The sequence below is a fragment of the Terrapene carolina genome, unplaced genomic scaffold, assembly GCF_002925995.2.
Source record: "Terrapene carolina triunguis isolate 2854851 unplaced genomic scaffold, T_m_triunguis-2.0 Scaffold110, whole genome shotgun sequence".
Lineage (NCBI taxonomy): Eukaryota > Metazoa > Chordata > Testudines > Emydidae > Terrapene > Terrapene triunguis.
Window position 1 is genome coordinate 5,052,687 of NW_020664461.1, and position 22,795 is coordinate 5,075,481.

A 22,795-nucleotide genomic window follows, 5' to 3' on the forward strand; every position below is an offset into this window, starting at 1 on the left:
GGGATCAGCCTGGGCTGTGAGCTCCTCGGTCAGCCCCACCTGAGGATCTGCTGGCTGAAGGTGTCCTTCTGCTCCGGGCTGACGCGGGCCGAGGGGAAGGCCTCTTGCTGCATGGCCTCCTTCATCCAGACGCTCAGGTAGCTGAAGCAGTGCTTGCTCAGGGCGAAGAGGATCTCTGCAAAGTGATCCATCAGGCTGCGGGAGGCCTGGCCTCCGACGCCCTGTGAAGCACAGACCCTGCTGAGCGCGGGCCAGAGGAGCGCTGGACTGGCAGCACCAGCCAAGGGCCCGATTTTCGGGGCCCCTCCTCCTGGGGGGAGCCCTGGCGTAGCATCACCGAGTGCACCAAGAACACACTGCCCAGGGTGCAAGGAGCTGCCCGGGACAGTGCAGACCCACCGGGCACAGGTCCACGCGGGGAGGACTCAATGCTTGGCCAAGGCTGCTGAGGGGAAGCTACGTTGGCAAGTAAAACGTGCCCCAGGGTCTGCCCCCCGACTCCTGTAGTGCCCCCGGGCCCCTGCCCCAAACCTGCCCCCCTCCTGGGCCCTGCCTCAAACCCTCCCCCGCCCCTCTCCGGGGTCCTGCCCCAAACCCTCCCCCTCCCCCACTCCAGGGCCTGCCCCCTTACCTCCAGCACAGCCTGCAGCAGCAGCTTGCCATTCTCATGCACCACCTGCCCCACAGGGGGGATTTCTCCACACCGAGGCAGCAGCTCCGTCTGCAACAGGACCCGGGAAGTTCAGCTCGGCCCCAGAGACCAGCCCTTCAGGCAGCACCCAAGCAGCGAGCCCGGAGAGCCGCCATTCCCCCACCCCCAGGGCACGCCAAACCCTTCCCCTCTAGCCCCTCCTCCGTAGCGGGGTCAGTGAATTTGGAGCAGAACCCGGGGGGGGGGGGGCGCCCGGTGCCAGCACCCTGCCGAGCCATGGGAGAGGGGCACAGAACAGTGCACGGCAGGGCCTGGCTGGCACAGGGGAGCAGCAGGAGAGGAGCCCTGGTTCCCAGGGATGGGGCCTGTCGGCCTGGGGCCCCCAGGGGACTGCATGGGAACAGCTTCCCCCATGCAGACCCCTACAGTAACGCTGGAGTGCAGCCACGCGACCAGCACCAGCCACAAAGGGAAGCCACAATACTCACAAAAAACCCACAGGAAGCTTTGACGGTCAGGGCCTCAGGGAACTTCAAGGAGAGGACACCTGCGGGGCAGAAGCCATCAGGGTTAGCAGCCAGAAGAGCCACCCCCCCTCCCCGGACCTCTCCAGGACACCCCCGCAGCCGTCCCACAAGGGAGAGGCGGTTCCCTATAGGGTTTGGGGCTGGCTGCCAGGGGTACTCACCACACTGGAACACCGCTTGGACGTCCAGGCTGCTGCACAGGAACAGGTCGGGCTTCCTTTTGAGAGCCTGCAAAGCAGACACAGAGCCACAATAACCCGCTCTGCAGAGCCAGCGGACACAGCGAACCCGAGCTCACCGCTGCCCCACCACTGGGCACACACTTACCTGGCGCGGCCAGTCTGCAGAGCAGCTTTCCCACAGCAGAAAGGGTGAAACCCATTTCCCCCAGGAAACACCCATCGAGCCCATCCCGGTGCTCCCCTAGGCCCCGGGACTCGGTGGCCAGTGGCCATGGCTGTTCCGTGCACACTGCTGGCACACGGACGCGGACAGAGCTCCTCTCTTCCCACTGCGCCAGGGCCGAGCAGAGCCTGGCTCAGCAGGGGGTGGTAGAAGCACTCAGGTCCTGGCCACCTCTTTTCTTATGAAGAGAGGTTTCCCCCTTGGGGGGCTAATGGAGTTTACCGGGTCAGAGCAAGGGCCCTGCTTCCAGGGCTGAACAGTCACCCCCCTTACACCTTGGTTCTGGGGCTGGGGCCAGAGATCAATGGGGGGTGGCTGGAGAATGGGAGGCAGCTCTAGGGTGCTTGGCATCTCCTGAGCAGCATGCGGCTCTGAAGTGTGAGGAGCTTCAGCCTTCTGCTGCCTGGTGGGCTCAGACGTTTGCTGTTCAGCCACCCCCATTGGTGGGAGGGACGCCCTATGCCCTGGCATGCCAGGCCCCCTCCAGCCAGACGGCTTGACGGCCCCCCCCCCGCCCCCTCAGAGCAGAGGCAGGGGATTTCTGCCACCAGTTAATGGGAAATGTAGGGATTCAAACCGAGCTGCTCCGGCGTGGGCTCAGTGGGAGAAAGCCAAGGAATTCCCTGATCCCGGAGCCCTCTCATGGCAGGAGGGACTGGCCGGGCAGAGGGGCAGCTTCTCGTGCCATTTCCACAGCCTGCAAGGGAGCCTGGAGGACACGCACTCGGGTGGCCTGGCTAGTGCCCAGTGCGGCCCGCCAGCACCACGGACAGCGCAACAGCGGATCATCCTTCCCAGCCTGGTCACCGCAGCACCGGGGAGAAACCCCGCCAGCAGACAGGCCCCACGCCCTGTGCACACAGCCGGAGGGGAGGGGCAAGCTACCAGTGACAAACACCAGCCAGGAAACCGGCTTCTGCCCCTGCTGGGCCTTTGACCAGCCTCTTGCCGAGCCGTGTGCCCAGCTACTGGGGCAGGCGCAGACCCAGACACCTGCCCGATTCCCATTGCCTGGGATAATGCCAGCCCCTCAGCGCGTTGCAGACTGGCAAGCAGCCCACCACCCGACATCCCAGCAGACTGTCCCCTGCCCTTCTCACAAGCTCTGCAGCGCGTCACCAGGCCAGCCATGAGCTGTGCTCCTCGCAAACAGGGTTGTTTCTATGGCTGCGACTGGGGGTCTGACTATGCAGGTGTGTACAGACAAACAGGATGCAGCTCTCCATGCCGGGCAGTGGGAAAGGCTGGGATGTCTACCGTAAAAAATAAAGTCGTTGCCCGGCCCTTCCCCTAGCGCGGCTGTGGTGACTGCACGGGGCTCTCCCCACAGAGCAGCGGGCTGGCTGGCCCGACATCCCTGCGTGACAGGCCAGGCCCGTGTTTGCAGGAACTTGCATGGATGGAATAGAAGTTTTGTGCTCTGGAGCGTGAGGACTGAGACCCCTCATTTCTAGCATAGTGTCGCTGCAGCTGTTCTCATCAAAGGGGACATCAGCCTCTGCTGACGGGCAGCTGTCTGCCTGCATGACCTGCTGCAGGGACTGCACAGGTTACACTTACCCAGCGCTTCACACTGCAAAGACTGACCTCTCGCACACTACAGGAGTCGTCCAGGGACACAGGCCCGAGGAATGAAAGCCATCTACCCGGTCTGTGCGCCCACAGGACAGGTGCTATAAATCAAGCAGCGCAGCCTGCGGCTGGAACGAGCAGATTTCTCTGCACTGGTTTGGGGCAGCTGACTTACCTGCCTCCACCTCAGCCATGTATCAGTGATGCCAAGGAGGGGAAGCTCAGTGTAACATTCGGATGATCCGTTATGTTCCTTGTATCTAGGTGCAATATCCAGGTGTATCCATGCACATCCCGTGCACGACCCAGGGAGGGATTCGCACCACACACTCGAAGCAGGAGATCCTTACTGGGTTTGTTCTAGAGCGAGTAGATTTCACATGCGCTGAGGCCTGTGCAGGCCTCCCCCAGCCAGCGAGCTCTGCGGGACCCCTCCGTCCACCTGCCTGGAGGCAGGAACATGCACACGCTCCATGCACCAGCCCTGCTCGGGTACGGCCACACCGGAATAAAAGACCCACGGCAGGCCCACATCAGCTGACTCAGGCTCACGCTGCGGGGGGCTAAAACTTGCTGTGTAGACGTTTGGGCTCAGGCTGGACCCCCCCCCCTTTGTGGGGTCCCAGAACCCAGGTTCCAGCCTGCGCCCGACCATCTACACAGCCATTGTACAGCTCCACAGCCGGATCCCAAGACAGCTGTACCCAGGTCCGGTGTGCAGTTGTGTGCAGACGTATCCTTCGGGCCATGCTGGCGCCCAAAGTCCCAGAGAACAGTCAGGGCACATAGGGCCGCTCTGGAAGGGTGCAGGCCACCCCACAGCAAGGCCAGGAAGGGAGCGGAGCAGCAAAACAGAGGAGGAAGGCAGGCAGGTTGCAGCCAGAGGCCTGGGGAGTGGCCATAGGAGGCTCTGTCCTCCTCGGAGCAAGGCCGACGGGAGCGAGCCAAGTCCAGGAGAGGGCTCTGGGGCACTTTGCACAGAGAGCAGATCCCTGGACACGCTGCCCCTTAGTGCAGTGACCACAGGCCTGGCCTGTCAGACAAGTCAGAGCTGCTTCCTTTGGAGGACGGGGTAGGGCACAAGGAGGGAGCAGCCAGCTCTTGATGGGCAAGGCCGGTGGGAGCTGGGGAGCTGACCCGGGCAGGGCCCCCTGCTCAGAGGTAGCTGCTCCATGGGCGGAGATGGAGGAGAAGCGTTTCTAGGAGGCTCACAGGAGCCGTGGTGAGAACACATGGGGCCAAACCGAAACTCCACTTCTCGACAGGCCCTTGCGAGCGGGCCTGAGATGTGAGCAGCTGCCCAGATGGTCTCTGTAGCTGAGCTCCAAGGCAGCAGCGGTTCCTACAGAGATTCGTAGCTGGGCCCCCTACTAAACCCAGCTTAGGGGAATCCCCACACCCATAAGGACGAAGGCTTTGAGTCTCATGCCATGGAAAGGGCGCCCAGGCTGCCGATGGCTTGTGTGAAATGGCTTCTCTCACAGGGATCAGCTGAGAGATGGGAGCAGCCAGCCAACCTCCAGCCCGTTAAGTTCAGCAGCTCCACCTCCACTGCAGCAGGGCTCCTGCCATAGGGGAGTCTCCGCAGACAGAGGCCTTGGCCCAGCAGGGGAAGGCAATGAGAGTTACCCCCACTCAGTACGCTCTGATCTACCTGGGGAAGGTCTGCCCATGCCCCAACCAATGGAAGGGGAAGGTGTGTGCCCGCCACGGCTGGAGGACACACCGGGAGCTGCTTGCTGAGCTGGGACGGAGGCCCCATGTGGAGCAGCATTGCCGAGGGTTGCAGGATTCAGCTGAGCGAAGGGCTATTCTGCTCATCCCATCGGCCTAGTTCCAGCTTCCCACGGACGCAGGGGGCCAGGCTGGTCCGATGGGCGTGCTCTACTTGGGCTGAGAGGTGGAGAGCCTGGGTCCCGAGCAAGAAACTCTTGGGGCTGCCCAGGCAGTAACAGGCACCTGCTGCCCAACTGCGACATCCTGTTTGAATCAAGAGTGGTGGAAAAAGTGCCGAGGAGCTGGGCTCTCTGCTCCGAGCCTGGGCGCGTGGACTCTCTCCGGGAGCTCATGCCCCAGTCCTGCCCCCTTTGGGCAGGCTGGCATCCGCTGGGATTCTGGGTGAGGCTTCCTGTAAGTCACATGACTCCCCAGCAGCCCCCATTCCAGAGACTGACGGACTAGGGTGGAGAGTGCCACCAGGCCAGAGAGGAGGAAGGCCTGGAGGGGCCTCACCTGCAGCACAGTCCTGAGTCCCTGGCCTGCTGTGACCCGTGGACAGGAAAGGCAGGTCTGGAACATGGCTGGGGCCTCGGAGGCTCTGCTGAATGGAAGGAGGGGCCCTGCTGCACCAGGAATCGGGCCCCCAGGCAGCTCAAAGCTTGGGAAGGAGCCAGAGTGCGCTTCTTCCTGCTGCTGACAGACGGCTCCGCTGAGACAGAGCCAGTGGGAAGGAGGGCTGCCCAGATAATGAAAAACATGGCCTCTCCTCCTCCTCCTTCTCCAGGCTAGGGGCTAAGAGGAGAGGTGAGTCTGATCTGTGTCCCACAGGGCCAGCGTCATGCAAAGGAGGCAGGGAGGCCCCATGCTGGTGTTGGAGCAACCGCTCCTGCGTGCACTGTTGAGTCTGAGCAGGAGGCAGAGGCCTCAGCCAGAAACCCAAACTTTCTGGGTGGCTTCAGGCCCGAGGCATCCACACTGGTCTGGAGGCACAAGTGCTTCTGGACCTTATAAAGCACACGGCAGACATGGGCAGTGGCTTGCTCAGCTCGGGAGGAGACACCAATCCCAGGCAGAAGAATAGAAAAGCAGGCCTGGGTTCAGTGGATAAAGAATGGTGATGTACTCAATGCCAGACAGCATGGCTTTATGGACAGCAGGCTCTGCTACACAAAGCACATTTCGTTCTTTGCCGAGATGACAAGTCTGGCTGGTAAAGGTGAGTGCACAGATAGAATATTTCGACTTTTGTAGATGTTTGGAGTGAAATTCGGATTAAAAACTAGCACTACACACCTTCAAGAAAGCACGTGATAAATGGGTTAAGAACTGGCTAACTTCTTTCTCCTCCCCAATACCCTAAAGATCCATGTTCTAGAAACAGTGCGGTTAATATGTGGGAACCCAAGATTTCAGGAATCTGTTGCTCTCTCACTTCTGGTGTGTAGTGTTTTTAGAGGCTGGCACCTAGAATGTTTGGGTTAGTACAAGGGAAAAAAAAAAATATATATATATATATATATATATATATATGAGAGAGAGAGAAATAAATGACTGCTAGGAGCCGGGCCTGGGCGACAGGGGATGGATCACTGGATAACTGCCCTGTTCTGTTCATTCCCTCGGAGGCACCTGGCATCAGCCCCTGTCGGCAGACAGGATATTGGGCTAGCTGGACCACTGGTCTGACCCAGTCTGGCTGTTCTCATGTTCTTAAAGAAAGGAATTGTCTGGCTCACAGATCTCATCGAATGGGGTGTTTCTAGTGGGGTCCCCCAGGGACCGGCTCAAGGCCTGACACCACCGTCAGTGGCCTGGAAGTTAACACAGAATCACTGCTGAGCAGATCTGTGGGTGGCAGCATGTTAAGTAATGAGGACAGGACAGTCATATGGAGCAAACCGGATGGCTTGGCAAGCTGGGCCCAGGGACCCAAACTGCTTTAATGCAGCCGACTGCAAAGTCATCCATCTGAGACCAAGGAATGCCAGCCACCCCTGCAGCCTGCGGCTGTATCCTGGAAAAAGGATCCAGGGGTCATAGCGGACAAGCCACTCAATAGGAGCTCCCAGTGCCCGGCTGTGGCACAGGGGGATAAAGCCGCAGAAGAGCAGGGAGTGGGAGGAGAGTGGGGACTGCAGCTCTGTACGCAGCATTGGCACGACTCACATTGGCGCACTGGGGGCCACATTTTTAAAAGGATGTGGAAAAACTGAAAAGGGTGCAGGAAAGAGACACTTTGTTTGGAGGGCTGGAGGAAATGCCTGACAGAGAGAGATTTAAAGAGCTCGGTCTGTTCAGTTTATCCAAACAAAGGCCGAGAGTTGACCTGACAACTATCTGCAGGTACCTTCCTGGGGAGAAAATCCCAGGTACTGAAGGGCTCCTGAACCAAGCAGAGAAAGGCTGGCCAAGGACCCAGGGCTGGAAGCTGAAGCCTGACAAATTCAATCAGAGATCAGGCCAGGTTTCGAATGGGGAAGGTGACCAAAGCGCCAGGGCAGGGGTGGATTCTCCATCCAAAATCTGCTGCACTTGGATGTGGTGAGTGAGGCCGTCCAGGCCCACGTCAGACCAGCTCCTGGAAGCAGAGTCCTCGGGAGGAGGAGATTTTCCTTTCCTCTGCACAAGGCAATTCCTCCAAGTCCTGGGTTTGGGCATGTGGAGAGCTGCCTTGGCCTTCTGTGTAGAGAAAGAGGCGGCCAGAGAAGAAGTGGCAGCTCCGGCAAGCCAGAAGGGCTTGGGAGACTGCATTAGAACATGTGGCCTTCAGCCGCAACGTGTGGTGGAGAAACGCTGTGCCCCATGCCCCACGAGAGGCTGCAGTCCCAGAGGGGGATGCCTGGGGCTGCAAGAGGGGCGAGGAAGGGCAGGGGGATGACGAGCATCCAACAGATGCTGAGGCAGAGGCTGGCTTTAGGAGGGGTGGGGTGCAGTCGCTGCCTGACCATGACCCTAACAGCCACCCATGGTGCGGAGTCCTTCCCTCCACTGACAGAGATGCTGGGGCAGGCAGGAGAGAGCAGGTGTTCCCAGTAGAAACAGACACTGTGCCAGCTGCCAGCAGTGCTCCCGGGGGCAGGAAGGCTGGGAGCGTGGGCATCCACCAGGTTCTGGCAGGGCTGGGGCAATGCCTAGAGAAACGTGCTCATTCCGGCCTCGGGAGGCCAGCGGGTGTGGCATTATCCAGGATGGGCAGAGAGCACTGCATGAGCATCAAAGGACGGCGTAGCCAGGCCACGCCTTTGCTGCATCCCGGCACAGAGGAGGGGTCACCGCGGCTTGGGAGGGCTCGGAGGAAACCCAACATTTTCAAGACACCGCAATTGTCTCCTGACTCTTATGGATTTCAATGGGAAGCGACCAGCCCCTGGGAAGTCCCTCTCGCGGCAGGTGGGTAGAACTAGGCTGGGGTCAGAAGGCTGAGTTTCAAAACACATTTATGTATTGGTTTCCATTACACCAGTGTCAGGCAAAGCGAGTCTGTGAAATGCAAGATAATTCACCGCCCACTCCCTTGCCAGCTCCACCCACTAGAGGGGGCAGCCAGCCAATCTACAGGGGAAAGCCAGGGCGGGCAGGAAGTTGGCAGGGAACTGGTAGCCAGGAAGAGCGCAGGAGGGCTGCCAGGACGGCCCCTGTACTAACCGCCCCGTTCCAGCACCAGCCAGTTCTGCACTGGAAAGAACTGGGCACATTTCAGAGGCAGAAGGGTGCTGGCCAAAGTTCTAGCACCGAGACCCCCACCCCACACTCCCCTCCATGCTGCACTCGAGATCCCAGACACTCAGCTGTGCCCAGGCCCCGGCTGCCCAGTGCTCTTGCTGGCTGCAGGGCTACAGCAGCTGGGGCAGGGGCTGGGAGGAGGCGCACAGCTGGAAAACGAGCCACGTGGTGACTGGGCTTGTATTGGTCTATGCTAGAGAGCGCAGGAGGGAGCAGCGCAGGACAGACGTACCTGTATCTACAGCCCACTGCAGTGTGTGCTCCAGCCACGCGGGTTTGTGGGGCCCAGACACACGCGCTGGTGCATCACTGTGCAGACAGACAGAGCACCTGTAACAACATCAGACTGGAGGAAGAAGCTGGTGCCAGCATTTCCCACAGAGGGCGGGTCCCAGGCACCATGCACTGGAGTCTGGCAGCCCTGGCCTGGGGGCTAGGGGTTGTGACTCGCTGACCGGCCTGGCTCCCCTGGAGCAGCAGCATGTGCAGTCTCGATCCGCTCCCAATGGGGGACATGGCCACAGCGAGTGAGCCAGCCACACTGGACCCACGCACGACTCAGGCTCATCGCAACTGCGTCCAGCCCAACCCCACCGACTGCCTGGGCCAGCCCATGGCCATGTCTGTAGGGCCCTGGGGCTGGGATCCAGCCAACCTAGTCGGGAGGCTGCTCCACCCGTCAGTTCAGAGAGGCACCCACACGGCTCCTGGCAGTGCAGGCACACATCAAAGGCCTGGCCATCTGGTTACCGAGGAGAGCAGCACGTCAGCTCCTTGATGGGGTTCCTTCAAACCCACCACGATGGCGAGGCCCAGGCCAATTCCAGGCCCTGGTGAGGGGTCCCCCTGTCCTGGGAAGCTGGAGCTGCACACAGCATTGTGCCCGGAGGCTGCCCCCCTCCGGCTGAGAGTGTTAGAGGTTCTCTTGGGAAGCTGGCTCCCGGGTTGGCGCGAGGCGCCAGCATCCTGGGTCTCCCCCGACAGGTATATACACACCAGCATAACACCTCTGCGCAGCCCTGTGCTCCAGCCCCTCCAAACCATGGGCGTTCTGACAGCTGGGCTGGCTTGGACAGTGCCCCTTGTGACGGCAGCCAGCACTGCCTCTGGCGAAGCACGCTCCAGGCGCGGTGGCCTTTCACACTGCCACGCCGGCAGAGCCAACAGAGCGGAGCGCTCAAAGCCCTGTGCGGCCTGCCACCCTCAGCTCGAGACTCAGCAGCCAAAAGAAAGGCACCGAGCCCAGACGTGTGAAGAGGGGTGGCCAGCGCATGTTGTGTCAGAGACCTGCAGACACCAACTCTGCCGTCCCTGGGACAGGCAGCCCCGTCTCCTCCCATGCCAAAGAGCCAGGCAGCAGCTCCCCATGGGGCTTCAGGGCCTGCCCTCAGAAACGGCATTTCTAGCACCACCCTGCTGGGCTCGGGACTCAGCCTCCCCGAGCCGGTGCCCCAGGACTGCTCCCCGTGAGAGCAGGCTGCGGGGGGGCAGCACAGAACAGGTGCAGGGCTCTCCCCGAGCCGGACGCCAGCCTCCAGCAGCGGGGGCCCTGCCCAGGCGGCACAAGCGGCTCCCTGGACCCACGGGGCAGACAGGCTGAAGCCCAGCTGCCATCACAGACATCTGCTCCCATCACCAGACGGCTCCAGATCGAACCCCAGATGGTGCTCCCCCTGCAGGCTTGGAGGGAGACTGCCTTGCTAAAGGGCAGTTTGGGGCCACGCTGCGATGGCTTGGGGCGCTGCCCCCAACGGCAAGGGAGCTCTGTCTCCCATGAGAAAGCCATCTAGCTAGGCTGGTCTCGGCGCCAGAGGACCTCCCACCTGGCAGAGAGGCAGCTGGAGGAGTGGAAAACGCTCTAGTTTTCTTTAGAACAAGTCTGAGCTCGGAGCAGCATGCAGTATCCCGTCCCGGCTCCGGCCCCCCCCCCCCCCCCGCATTTCGCCGGGAGGCAGCAGCTCCGAGGCTCCTGCAGAGCAGGGCACTGCCCGGGGGATGGCACAAACCCAGAACTAAAGGAGAATGTTTTGTTTTCAACTTCCACGGAAACAGATGGAGAAACTCGATATTCAACTAAAAGGAAAAAAACGTTGTCAACAGAAAGCTAAAAATAGGTTTAAATTGAATTAAATAAGAGAAAGAGAGAGAACAGAAAGTGAATGAATAAGAAACTAAAACACACCTGTGCCAGGAGTTGCATAAATGAATCAACAATATCAGGATGATCCCTGGGCCCTAAAAATATAATAAAGATGTAACTTAAGAGAAAATCATACAAACAGCAACTCAACATCATATAGTTATGTGATACAGAAAGAATTTACAAGTGAAAACAGGAGTGTGGGGGGACGGGGGAGGAGTGCGAGGGGGGAGGAGGGGGGGACATGAGCAGCTTGAAGCAAGTTAAAGAAACAAAACATACAAAAATCATGAAACTGGAGAACCCAAGAACAAAAAGAAACCGCAAAGGAAAGGGTCCGAAGCCCCCGGGACTGCGGCCAAGCGCCCAGGAGGAGCTCTTCGTGTCTCGGAGAGGAAGAGGAGCGGGAGGAGAAGCGGGGGGGCGAGCTGGGCACCAGCTCCATGAGGAGAGTTAGAGCGTTTGCACTGGGGGACTGAACGGGCGTCTGCAAAACCATTTGGTCCTGAAAAGTAACTACAAATAAATGACAAACCTCAGCAAATGCTCAACAGGCCAGGAGGGGGCTCAGGCTCCCGCGTCCAAGTCACCGGAGCCTCCGGCACAGCCCCCCTCCCTGGCCCTGCTCCCCAGGCGCTCGGCTGGCTTTGCGATCCACTCTGCGTGCAGGAACCCGAGAGCCGACTCCCCGCGTCCCTTCCATGCTAGCGCTCACAGCTTCGAGAACTCCACGCACGGCCACCTGGCCTCTGATTCTACACAAGCCTCTCTCAGCTAACGCAGGTTAGGCATTCAGTCCAGCTCCCTGGGCAGGCACGGCCAGCACACAGAATCCACTTGCTCGGCTCAGGGCTGTTTGCCACAGAACAGGGTCCCCGGCTCCTGAAGGGGGTGAAGCCCCCATGGGCAGGGGCGCTGGGCTGCACTCGGGCAGGCGGTCTCCCCTGGTGCTGGTTCTTGCTCATTTCCCAGCCCTTTGAAACGAGTGAGGCTCTCTAGCCCCCGCTCCTCAGAGCCGGGACCATCGCTGCCCTGGGGTGTGCCCCCACCACCCGAGGCTGCTCCCGCTGACATCGGCAGAGTTCTGCACAGACTTCCAGGGAAGCAAGCCCAGCCGTTTGCCAGAGACCCAGAACTATATCATTAGCACAGGCCCCTCACCCCAGCAAGCCCCCGAGGGCTCGGGGCACACCACGCCAGGGAGGGCCCTTGCCTCGCCCCAGTGCGGGGCTGGCTGCATGTCCCCAAACCCGCTCGGGGGCAGCGCACAGCACAGCCGACGTAGTCGGAGAGGCCAGGGGCCCCGTGTACCCGGCTCCACCAGTGGCAGAAAGTGGAGCGGGCTGGCTCCAGAGCTCCAGAGCTCCCAGCTCCACCACACACCAGGGGAGCAGAACCCCTGAGAGCTCAGCACTGGGCTGGATCAGGGGCGACCCTGCCCCCCAGGAATCCAGGCTCTGGGGTCGGCCCATGGAAGGGGAGCAGGAGCTTTGAAGAGGGATGTCCCTGTCTGCTCCTGCACCTGCTGGGTGCCGGACTGACTAGAACGCCACTGGCCTGTGAGAAGAACCCCGATACCAGCTTTACATTAACCCTTTGGTGCCAGCCAGCGCTACACAGGCACGGCTAGAACTGCCAGCGAGGCCGCTCCCCACTGCAGGGCACCGCCAACCCTGGACTGAGGCCCTGCTTTCCTGCAACGTGCTCTCAGCGGCTTGCGTGGGGCTGGGCTGTGAGCTCAACTCACAGTTCTGTGCTGGGGGGAGGAGACGCCGGTCACTTCCACTGGGCCGGAGGGGAAGGGACCCGCCTCCCAGGAGCAGAGGGGGCCCTGTGAGCTTGGCTAGGAGTGAAAATGGCCATTCCTGGGAAGACCCCCGAGAGCCCATGCACGTAACAGGCTGACCAGGCCCCCAGCAGGAGGGAGCGCTCGTACACGTACCTTGCTGGAAGAGGGTGAGCGTGACGGAGGTGACGAGCAGGAAGAGGGCTTTGATGGGAGGGAAGTGGGCAGGCTCGTGAGCAAAGATGTGAACCAGCTGGAAGAGAGAGAGGGATGGAAGCTATGGGTGGCCTGTGACCCACCCAGGGCTGCAGGGCGTCTAGACGGAGCTGCGAGCCCAGCTGCAGGTCTTGCTTTGTCCCAGCGGCAGGCGCTCTAGCCCAGCACACAAAGCGATGCCCGGCCTGCTTCCAGACTGGACGGGCAGAGAGACCCCTGCCCTTCCCCGCTTACAGGGGGCTGGAGGCCAAGGGAGCAGCTGTGGGGTCACCTCGATAACACAGCCTGCTCTCCGAGGTCGGGGGATCAGCCCCCAGCAGCAGGGCTGGATCGGGAGGCCTGTGTGGGATGCCCTCGCACAGCAGGAGCAAGGGAGGCAACTGGAGAGAAGAGAACAGGCCACGCCAGCAACAGCAGCAAGTGGGGTTCTGGCCCCAGCTCTGAGATCCCAGTGCCTGGCACACGCTGGGGGCCCTGCAGCACCAACACTTACCTGCCGAGTGAGGTCCAGCGCAGACGCTTGGGGGATGGTGCTGTACATCTGACCCAGCATCTCACACAGCTGGGGAACCATGGGGGCAAAGTCGTCGAGCAGGGTCTTCACGGACTTCTCAAAGATGGCGCAGACGGACTGCAGAGACAGGAGGGGCCTCGTGCGTCACACTTCAAAGCATGCATCCAGCACCGTGCAGGGCGGGGCAGGCTCGGGGGGTGGGGGGGGCGAGGAGCCGGCATTACGGGCTCAGAGACCAGCCAGACCGAGAAGCATGCTGCATTGTGCAGATTAACGTCACGTCACTGGCAATGCACCTCCCTCCCGCCACCCACTATCCCAGCCCTGGGCTCCCCCAGCTCTGCCTGTGCCCCTCACTCCCAACCCACAGCCCCCTGCTAGCCCAGCCCTGGGCTCCCCCACCCACAGCTCTGCCGGTGCCCCTCACTCCCAACCCGCAGCCCCCTGCTATCCCTGCCCAGGGTTCCCCCAGCTCTGCCGGTGCCCCTCAATCTGCTGAACAGAAAGGCTCTGCCCAGAGCAGGAGACCAGTGGTGTCACCCAGCACCCTGCCCATCGGACTGCCCGCTCTGGGTGAGGCTGAGGTGCGGCACGTCAGTCTGACCCAGCAGGTGCCAGTTACCTCCACCACCTGGGCATCGTTCAGCCACTTGCTCAGAACCTTCTGGATGAGCTGGAAGACTTGCTGCAGAACCACCACCACCTGCCAGGGAGGAGAGGGGACGGCTCAGTCACTCGGCTGTACTGCACCCAGCTGCCCTACCCGGAGTCCCCATCACGGACAGGGCTCTGCCCACGTCTGGGGTTTGTGGGTGTTAAACAAGGCCCAGACCCAAACCTTTGCGCACTCAAAGACTGCGACACCCTTCCCTCCCCCCCACCAGACAGACGCCCCCCCACCAGGTGGGCAACCCACAATGCAGCCACCAGCCCGCAGCCCACGAGGATCCTGCTGAGAAGGGGCGAGGAGGGAAGCAGCGCAGCTGGGTTCCGCTAGCACCATCATCCACAGGACATGACCAGCGTTAGCTGCCTCTCCATTGCCTGGCCATACCAGCCTCACGCTGCCAGGCGGCAGGGGCGGCTCCGGCTGGGCTGCAGACCAGCTGCTCCGTGGGCGGCAGTGAGAGAGCCCCAGCAGGGCTGCCCTTCGCCCAGAGCCTGTCGCTAAGGGAGGGTGGGGAAGCGTTGGAGCCTAACATCTGCTACACCCACCGGGTTGGGTCCCTGCGGCACGGGCAGCTTCTTGACCTCTGTGCTTTCGTGGTCATCGTCATGGTGGCTGATGTCCAGCGTGGTGAAGAGGTTGGAGAGCAGGCCCAGGATGTGGATGATGGCCAGTTTGTTGGAGGGGTTGGGCTGGCAGGGGAAGCAAAGCTATCAGCCCCAGGCTGCCTGCACGTGGGACGGAGCCTCTCCCAGCCCAGAACCGCACCGGGATTCCCGCAGACGGCCCTGCCCAAGTCACTCCCCACCTTCACCCCGCTGCACCCTCCCACCAGCACAACTCCCAGCTGAGGCGCTCCAGTGACTTCCTGTGTGCTTCCCCTGGAAGACGCGAAGTCCCAGCTGTTGGCAGCAGCAGGAGGCGGGGAGAGAGGCGTCACGGACGCTTGCTGTGAGCCAGGCCAGGTGGCAGAGCTAACATGCAGCCCGTCTGGCACCGGTCTGCCCCGTGACACCCTAGGGAGGTGGCACGAGCTCCACGTGGGACGACCCTGAGGAGCCAGGGGACTGCTGCCCATGAGAGCCCAGGGAGTCTCTGGTGCGAGGGAAGGAGGCTCTCAGATCCACCGGGGCAGAGGGGGCGGCAAAGGCAACCTGCACCCCAAGGGCCAGCCCCATGGCGAGGGCCCCGCACCACTGGGTCTGACGGGGGGCTATGCCGGGAGGAAAAGCACCTTTTGTTCAGCAGCTCCTCCCTCCAAAGGGAGCCTCGGCCAGCTGAGCTGGGAGCGGGACCGGGCAGGGCTGGCCAGAGAGAGGAGGAACCCCAGGGGCTGGTGACTCACTGTTTCGTCAGCCAGCTTTTCCAGCTGCTGGATGTAGGGCGTGATGAGAGAATGCAGGTTCTTCAGGATCTCCTCCACTTGCAGCGCCGAGAGCAGGAAGCCCAGAGCCTGCATCAGCCACATGCACTGACTCGTCTGGGGAGAAGATTTGGGGGACAGGTCATGGCCCAGCCTGTCACCTTCAAGCCCCTGCCCCGAGCACACAATGTGGCCAGCACTTTGCTAAGAGCTCTGGGCTGGGGGAGAGGCCAGGGGACTCTGACGTGCTGCAGCACCCTGCTGCGACCGAGAGGCTCAGCACTGACTCGAATATGCTGGGGGTGCCTGCCCCGAGCTGGGCAGAGAGGGACAGCCACCTCCATGGTGAACAACGAGTGCACTCTGACTGCCACCTGCCTCTGTTAACTCATCAGAGTTGGCCCTCGGCCTGCCTGCTGAATGGGCGAGGTGGACAGAGCGGGAGCCCTGCCATCCCCTCTGGCCGAGGGTGGCTGGTAGGCAGCCCACAGAGCGGCAGGGAGCCATCGCAGACGTTAAGGTCGGCGGAACTGTGAGGCCCATTCCAGTCTGGCCCCGTGCGTCGCACCGAGGAGTGCTTCCCTTTCTGCAATGTGGTTTGCTGGCAGGTCAAGCTAGGGAGGCAGCCTGGAGAGGAGTTGTGCCACCGAGGCAGCCGTTAGGTCTCCCGTTCCTGCTTGGGAGGGACCACACCTTCCCACGACAGCCAGCGCATGGCAGCTGCCTCGGGCTGCCCCCCTCCTGGTCTCTGTCCCTCTCTGCCTTGCCAGGATGCTGAGCTGTGCTGCGGGACCAGGGCCCCTGGGGGAGCCTGGCTCTGGGGGCTGGCGACACTACCGAGGAGGGGAAGGAGCATGCCTTACCTTGTGGATCTGCTTCATTAACACGTCCTGAAGGGGGAGAGAGAGAGTGAGTGAGGGAGGCTGAATCTCAGGAGTGCCCTCCCCCATTGCCAGGGGAGGGCAAGTTACAACTGCTGACCAAATTCAACTCTGTGCCGCCCAACAGACGGGCGCAGCGTGCGGCTCTCCATGCACCCGAGCTCTGGGCAGGGAGCGCTGCTGGGGCCCCCTCACAACCAGCAGGAGGAGGAGGAGTTAAATCCACCTCTCTGTCCCGGGCAGGGCCTCCTGCGCCAGGACAGGGGCTCTCCGGCCGATCCCGTTCCCTTGTGCAGCGCCGGGTGCTGGGTCAGAGCACAGCAGGATGGCAGGGCCCAGACCCCGCTTCCCTTGGTCCCATCTGAACACCGGCTTGTTGACCAGACCAGACAAGCTGCAGGCTCCCCAGGGGTGCACAGAACCTACTGTGCATCTGACCAAAGTCTCCCACCAGAACCAAAACAATTGACCCTGGCCTCGGCCGTGGGGCTGAAACGGGCCAAGCTCTGGAGCCCTGGGGCTCTCACCTGCTGGCCCTACCAGTCCAAGTCCCAGAGGAAGGTCAGCAGCCGATCTGGGCGCTTTCCCGCTGCACCTGACTCTGTGCTATGGCCCAGTTACGTGGCTGGACAACTCAAACCGCCCCCCAGTCTCACAGCTCTCCCGGTGCAGGACGTGCTGATGCCAGGTGTGCACCAGTCTGTGCTCTGAGTGCCGGCCCCGCGAGGCCGGGGCAGTGAGCGAGCACTGGGCTCTAGGGGCGGGGCCTTCCCTGGTTTCTAACAGCGAGGACGGGGCTCCCGTGAGCTCCTGGCCTCTACCTGCCATTTTCTGCTCACAGGTAGGGTGCGGCGGGAGCCCTATGGCAGCCCCACAGCCCTGGAAGAGCTGGGCAGGGCGTAAGGCTGGACTAGGAGCAAACGAACCCACTCTTTGCTCCTAGATCTTTAGTGCACAGAGCGGCTGATCTCTGGCACCGAGCAGGCCCCAGGGAACACCCCACGGCAGCACTGCAGAAGGGAGCTCAGCAGGCAGCTTAAGGAAGGCTGGGCTTCCCTGATAGGCGCCTCCTCCAGGGCTCAGGAAGCAGCCCACTGGGTGGGCAGAGCCCCCCTCGTGGCATGGAGAACAGTCCCCACCAAATGCATCACCAAAGGCCCAGACTGAATTCAATGCAGTCCTGCCCCCTCGCTGGTGTCACTTGCTCAGTAGCCTGCCAAGTCGCCTCACCACTACTCACTTCCGCTTCCTGCTCCGCTGTCCACTTCCGCCCCCTCGCCCCACGCTGCCCTTGCACCCTTGGGCTAGTGCCGGGTACGTGAGCGCATGCTGGGCAGCCCCAGATTCTGGCCTGGCTCAGGAGAACAAGGGCGCGCTCCAGCCTCCCCCTCGCTGCCTGGCCACACCTACGCCTTACCTGGGACACAGCAACGATGTTGGCGGCGTAGGGGGGCAGGTCGTACTTGCACTCCCGGCAGATCTTCTTCAGGGTGGAGACGCTGGAGATGGAGAGCTCTGGGTTGCCCAAGGCCTGGAGCACCAGGGGCAGCACGTTGTTGATCATGACGGGGTGGTCAGCCAGCCACTCGGACAGGGCCCCTGCGCATAGCGGACGAGAGGCAGGGTCAGTGAGTGCAGGGCAGTGCCACCACGGCGCAGGTCACTCATCCTGCTCTTACCACTCACTGCAACAAGCAGCTCAGCCTCTTTCCCCAGGAGAGCCCTGCCAGACCCCAGCCCTGCTCCCTGGAAAGGGCAGGTGGAGGGGAGACGCTCAGCGTCAAGGCAACAGAAGGCCTGGCCCTGCAGCCAGTGGCTTGTGGCACTCAAGGCACAACATTGCACCATGAAGTGCTGCCAATGGGGAGGAGGAAGCAGGGCCTAGCAGCTGGAGCCTGGAAGGAGGAGGAGAGGGAAGGCTCAGCTCCTCGGCAGGGCGCCCCCCTCCCGTAGCGTGCACACCCCCGGCCAGCTCACCGATGGTGAACATGACAGTGTCCGCCAGCTGGACGTTGCTGATACTGATCCGGGGGATGAGGCCAATCAGACCCGGCACCACGTCAGAGTAGTTCACGTCTATGGTCTCGGCGATGGACTGGAACCCGTAGAGCAAGGCTTCCGTGTGCTACCGGGGCAGACACACACCCCAAGTCAGAGCCCTGCCCCAGCCCCGAGGAGCACCCCACCCAGCTCGCTGCCCAGGTTCCAGCCCTGGGCCACAGGGACAGGGCAGCCCCACCCGGGCTGAGATCTGCAGCTCCTTTGCACACTGCTGGGGCTTGGTGAGTGAATTTCAGCCAGAGGTTTAAACAGTTACCAACATGGGCAAAAGGACTCCTGGTTTCACTGCCTGCAAGTGAGATGGGGGAGAACAGAGAGCCCAGCGCTGGGCTAGCAGGGGGCTGTGGGTCAGGAGTGAGGGCACAGGCAGGGCTGTGGGGGAGCCCAGCGCTGGGCTAGCAGGGGGCTGCGCGCAGGGAGGGAGAGGCACCAGCAGAGCTGTGGGGGGGCAGGGGAGCCCAGGGCAGGGCTAGCAGGGGGCTGCAGGGTTGCTAGGCTGTGAAAAGCAGAGTCCCCGGTGTTCTCCCTAGGAAGAATGCTGCCTTCTGTGGGCCATGCTGCTTTCCCTTGGCACCCACCTACACTGCAATAGGGCACAGAGTCAACCCCGGAGAGATGGGACCTCCAGTGGCAACATCCCTTTAGCAGAAACAGCCGGCTGACCCCACAAGCCAAAAGCCCCTCTACTCCCTTCCCAGCTGCCCAAGCCTACAGGGTGCCCTGTCCCCTGATAATTTCCACATTGTGTCCATCAGTACAGAAACATGGCGACTGAGGGCAGGGCTGGGCCTCCAGGGCCCCTACCCTGGGTGCGTGATTCAGAGCCATTGCTCGCTCCGTATCGCTGCCGTCTGCCCGAGCAGGGGCCCGGCCACTTGCACGCTGTCCCTCCAGACGGGAACGTGGGACGCAGTCCGGCAGCAGGGGCAGCCTGCCCAGGGAGGCTGCAGCCATCAGCTGCTGAGTGCCGGCAGTGCCTGGGCTGTGAATTAGCACTCCAGCCGGCTGACCGGGACGCCAAGGGGAGGACATACATGCTGATGAGTGCACAGCAGTGCCCTAGCCCCCTCGGCTCCCATGCCGCAGCACCGGAGCTGGCTCGGCCCGGCCCTGGCACTGCTGAACGAGTTCATGGTGAGCCTGTAGACGAGACACCAGGGACCCTTCCGGATGCCCCCCAGCACACGCCCGGGGGTAATGGCTTCACGCAGGTTGGTATTTTGGTTCTCCCTTCCTGTGCCAGGACCCAGGGCGCCAGCGCGGCTCCTCGCTCACCTGCCACGAGGACGGCTGCTCTGTGGTGGTGAGGAGGCGGCCCAACTTGTCGTAGAGGCTGCTCAGCAGCTCTGCTCCCAGCATCTCGTACACGTACATCAGGGTGTCGGAGATGTCCACCCTGGGGGAGGGAAGCACCACGGGAGTCACCGAGTGCTGCCCACCTTCCCCCGGCACTCTGTCGGCAGCGCCCCCCACCCCCACCCCAAAAGAGCTCTGGCCAAGAAGCTACCACAGCAGCACTGTGCTCTGGGTCCCTGGCCTCCACCCCCCTGAATCACACCGCTGAGCACTGCCCCGCCCGTCACAGACTGCTCTACCATCTCCCAGCCGTCAGCACCCCAAGATCAGCTCCAAACCCCAACCCACTCCTGCAGCCCCTCCCCCAAGAGAGCCATTCGTGGTCCCCAGAGAGATTTACGCCGCACTCCTCTCTGAGGAAGCAAAGTGCCCACTGACTATCCCCAGGGATCCCCCGGTGGCTCTGCATTCCCTGGAGGTCAGGCCACCCTGATTGTCCCATGCCATCTGCTGCCTGACATGCACACCGCCCCTCAGGGCACATCTGGGCACAGGACAGCACGCTCGCCTCCTGTCACCCCCAGGGGAGACGATTCCAGGCAGAGAGGGGCATTGGAACCCCCCAGGGCACGGCCCCAACCTACCTGTAGATCCGGAACTGCTCCTTCTCATCCGAGGACCAGAACCCATACTCCTCGTCGGAGGGGAACTGCGCTTTGTGCAGCAGCACGTCCACCAGCTGGAAGTAGACGGGCCGGTAAACCTGCTGGTACACGGCCTGCTTGTCCGGCTCGAAGGACAGGATGTCATCCTAGAGGGCAGGAACAAACCACACCTCAGAGAGGAGGAGGCAGCCCACCTCTGGGTCCAACAGCACTGACATCCCAGGCGCCCTCAGCTGTCTCCCCAGGGTTAGCAGGGATCTGCTGGAGATTCACCAACACCGTGAGGAACAGGCCCCTCCAGGGGCTGGCAGGGCCCGGGCAGAACTTGCTGGAGCCCCAGCCCTGCCCCAGCCAGGGATAGCTCTTGGGGCCATGTCCCTGGAGGAGATGCCATGGGCCGTGGCAGACCTGCTGGCCTTCATAGCCCACAGCATGGCCCATGTCACGCCGCCTGGCATGCTCTTCACTGGGCTCCGGGCTTGGGATCCAGGGCGCACACTCCCCCGCATGCAAACTCTGCTTAGCCAATGCTTTCAGGGAAGGCTCACAAGACCCAGCCGACTCTGCCCCAGGAAGAGGGTGACTTCCTCCTCCCCACAGCACCCTCAGACCCAAGCCCCGAGAATTCCCTGCTCCTTGAGTGACAGCAGGGGCTGACGTGGACTCAGAGTAAAGGTCAAGGGTTCCACGCTCTCCCTCGGGGCTGCCTGGAGATCAGCCACTTGGCTGAGCCCTGGCTGGCGTCAGAGCGGCCAGCACTGAGCTGACAACCCTCCTTCCCCCTGCCCACAATCAGCAGCACCTTGGCAGCTGCAGAGCAGAAAGCAAAGGAAGGAGCACAGAGGTTGAACTAGGGGCTAAAAATAGACCATTACCTTGGTGGTGACAGCGGGGGACAGAGGCAGACAGGAGCGTTTGCTCAGCTCCACTCCCAGCAAGGCCCGACAGAGCCTCGGCTCTCCCCACCCCCACAGATGTGGGCTGTGATCTCATGTGACGCCAGCTAAGAGGGGCTGGTGCCTGGTGAATGCCATGGGAGCTGCAGGCTGGGGCGCTCGCCCAGCAGTCAGTACAGACCCCAGTGCCTGAGCACAGCGCTAAGGGGTGTTAGGCAGCTGTCTCCTGGAGAGATGCAGAGATTGCCTGCAAAGTGCCATATTCCCACAGCAGGCAGACACCAGGGCACATCCCAGTCCAGGGTTAACCCTGCGCCACTGAGGGACCCTTGTCTCTCCTCACTGCCACGCAAGGGAAGCGGCTTGCACTGCAGAGTGGTTAGGACACGTCAACTAGCAGGGACACAGCCTCATGGCCCTGTGCTTTTGTGCTCTGCCTCCACACAGCAGCCACAGAGAGATCAGGCCAAGGAGCTCGGCCATCAGCCGGAGCTCCAGGTCACAGCGGCCTCCCAAGTTCCCTGGGCTGGCCTCAGGCAGACTGTTTGTGACAGCAGTGGGGAGCTCCTGGCCCATATCTGGCTGCTGGCAGCAGGATGCACAGCAGGCACTGCTTGGGGAGTTGGGAGCTGTGCTCCCTGCTTCAGCATAGAGGTACTGGCCAACATGGCAGCACAGGGAGCTGGGAGTGGCAGGGGATCTCTGAACCCTGGGCTCAGATCACAAGTGACCAGCAGGGCTCTCGCCATCCTGTGCAGGTTCTTCACCAGCCCTATCACTGGGGGGCTGAGTGCCGAAGCCTGGCAGGCTTAGCCTAGCCACGATACGCCAGTGACAAAAACAATGCCGCTGGCTGTGTGCTAAAGGAGGCCAAGGAACCACCAGTAAAACCACTCCTTCCTTCGCCAGGGATCCCTAGACAGCTGCCCCAGTCATCGGCTCACCCCACAACTGGTCCTGGGGATGTGGAGGATTCAAAGGAACATAAGAACAGCCATACTGGATCAGACCAAAGGTCCATCTAGCCCAGTCTCCTGTCTTCTGACAGTGGCCAATGCCAGGTACCCCAGAGGGAATGAACAGAACAGGGAATCATCAAGTGATCCATCCCCGTTGCCCATTCCCAGCTTCTGGCAAACAGAGGCTGGGGACACCATCCCTGCCCATCCTGGCTAATAGCCATCGATAGACCTATCCTCCATGAACTTATCTAGTTCCTTTTTGAACCCTGTTATAGTCTTGGCCTTCACCACATCCTCTGGCAAGGAGTTCCACAGTTTGACTCTGCATTGTGTGAAAAAATATTTCATTTTGTTTGTTTTAAACCTGCTGCCTATTAATTTCATATGGCTACCCCTAGTTCTTGTGTTATGAGGAGTAAATAACACTTCCTTATTTAACTTTCTCCACATCAGTAATGATTTTATAGACCTCTATCATATCCCCCCTTAGTCGTCTCTTTTCCAAGCTGAAAAGTCCCAGTCTGGTTAATCTCTCCTCATACGGCAGCCGTTCCATACCCCAATCATTTTTGTTGTCCTTTTCTGAACCTTTTCCAAGTCCAATATAACTTTTTTGAGATGGGGCGACCACATCTGCACGCAGTATTCAAGATGTGGGCGTACCATGGATTTATATAGAGGCAATATAATATTTTCTGTCTTATTATCTATCCCTTTCTTAATGATTCTCACCATTCTGTTTGCTTTTTT

General features: G+C 61.3%; 1 protein-coding gene across 1 annotated transcript in view; it reads right to left on the bottom strand.

Moving 5' to 3' along the window:
• Positions 1–10: 10 nt before the first annotated feature.
• The window catches only part of IPO13 (importin 13), a 48,578-nt gene continuing 25,793 nt past the window's right edge, over positions 11–22,795 (bottom strand). The window contains exons 4-18 of the mRNA XM_029911604.1: positions 20,167–20,333; positions 19,502–19,622; positions 18,143–18,290; positions 17,583–17,764; positions 16,148–16,174; positions 15,267–15,401; positions 14,470–14,613; positions 13,877–13,957; positions 13,234–13,371; positions 12,681–12,777; positions 10,781–10,833; positions 1,341–1,407; positions 1,141–1,199; positions 632–721; positions 11–221 (exon numbers count right to left, since the gene is read on the bottom strand). Coding sequence (XP_029767464.1) covers positions 30–221; positions 632–721; positions 1,141–1,199; positions 1,341–1,407; positions 10,781–10,833; positions 12,681–12,777; positions 13,234–13,371; positions 13,877–13,957; positions 14,470–14,613; positions 15,267–15,401; positions 16,148–16,174; positions 17,583–17,764; positions 18,143–18,290; positions 19,502–19,622; positions 20,167–20,333 — 1,701 coding nt within the window. The 3' untranslated portion in view covers positions 11–29. The remainder of the gene's footprint in view (positions 222–631; positions 722–1,140; positions 1,200–1,340; positions 1,408–10,780; positions 10,834–12,680; positions 12,778–13,233; positions 13,372–13,876; positions 13,958–14,469; positions 14,614–15,266; positions 15,402–16,147; positions 16,175–17,582; positions 17,765–18,142; positions 18,291–19,501; positions 19,623–20,166; positions 20,334–22,795) is intronic.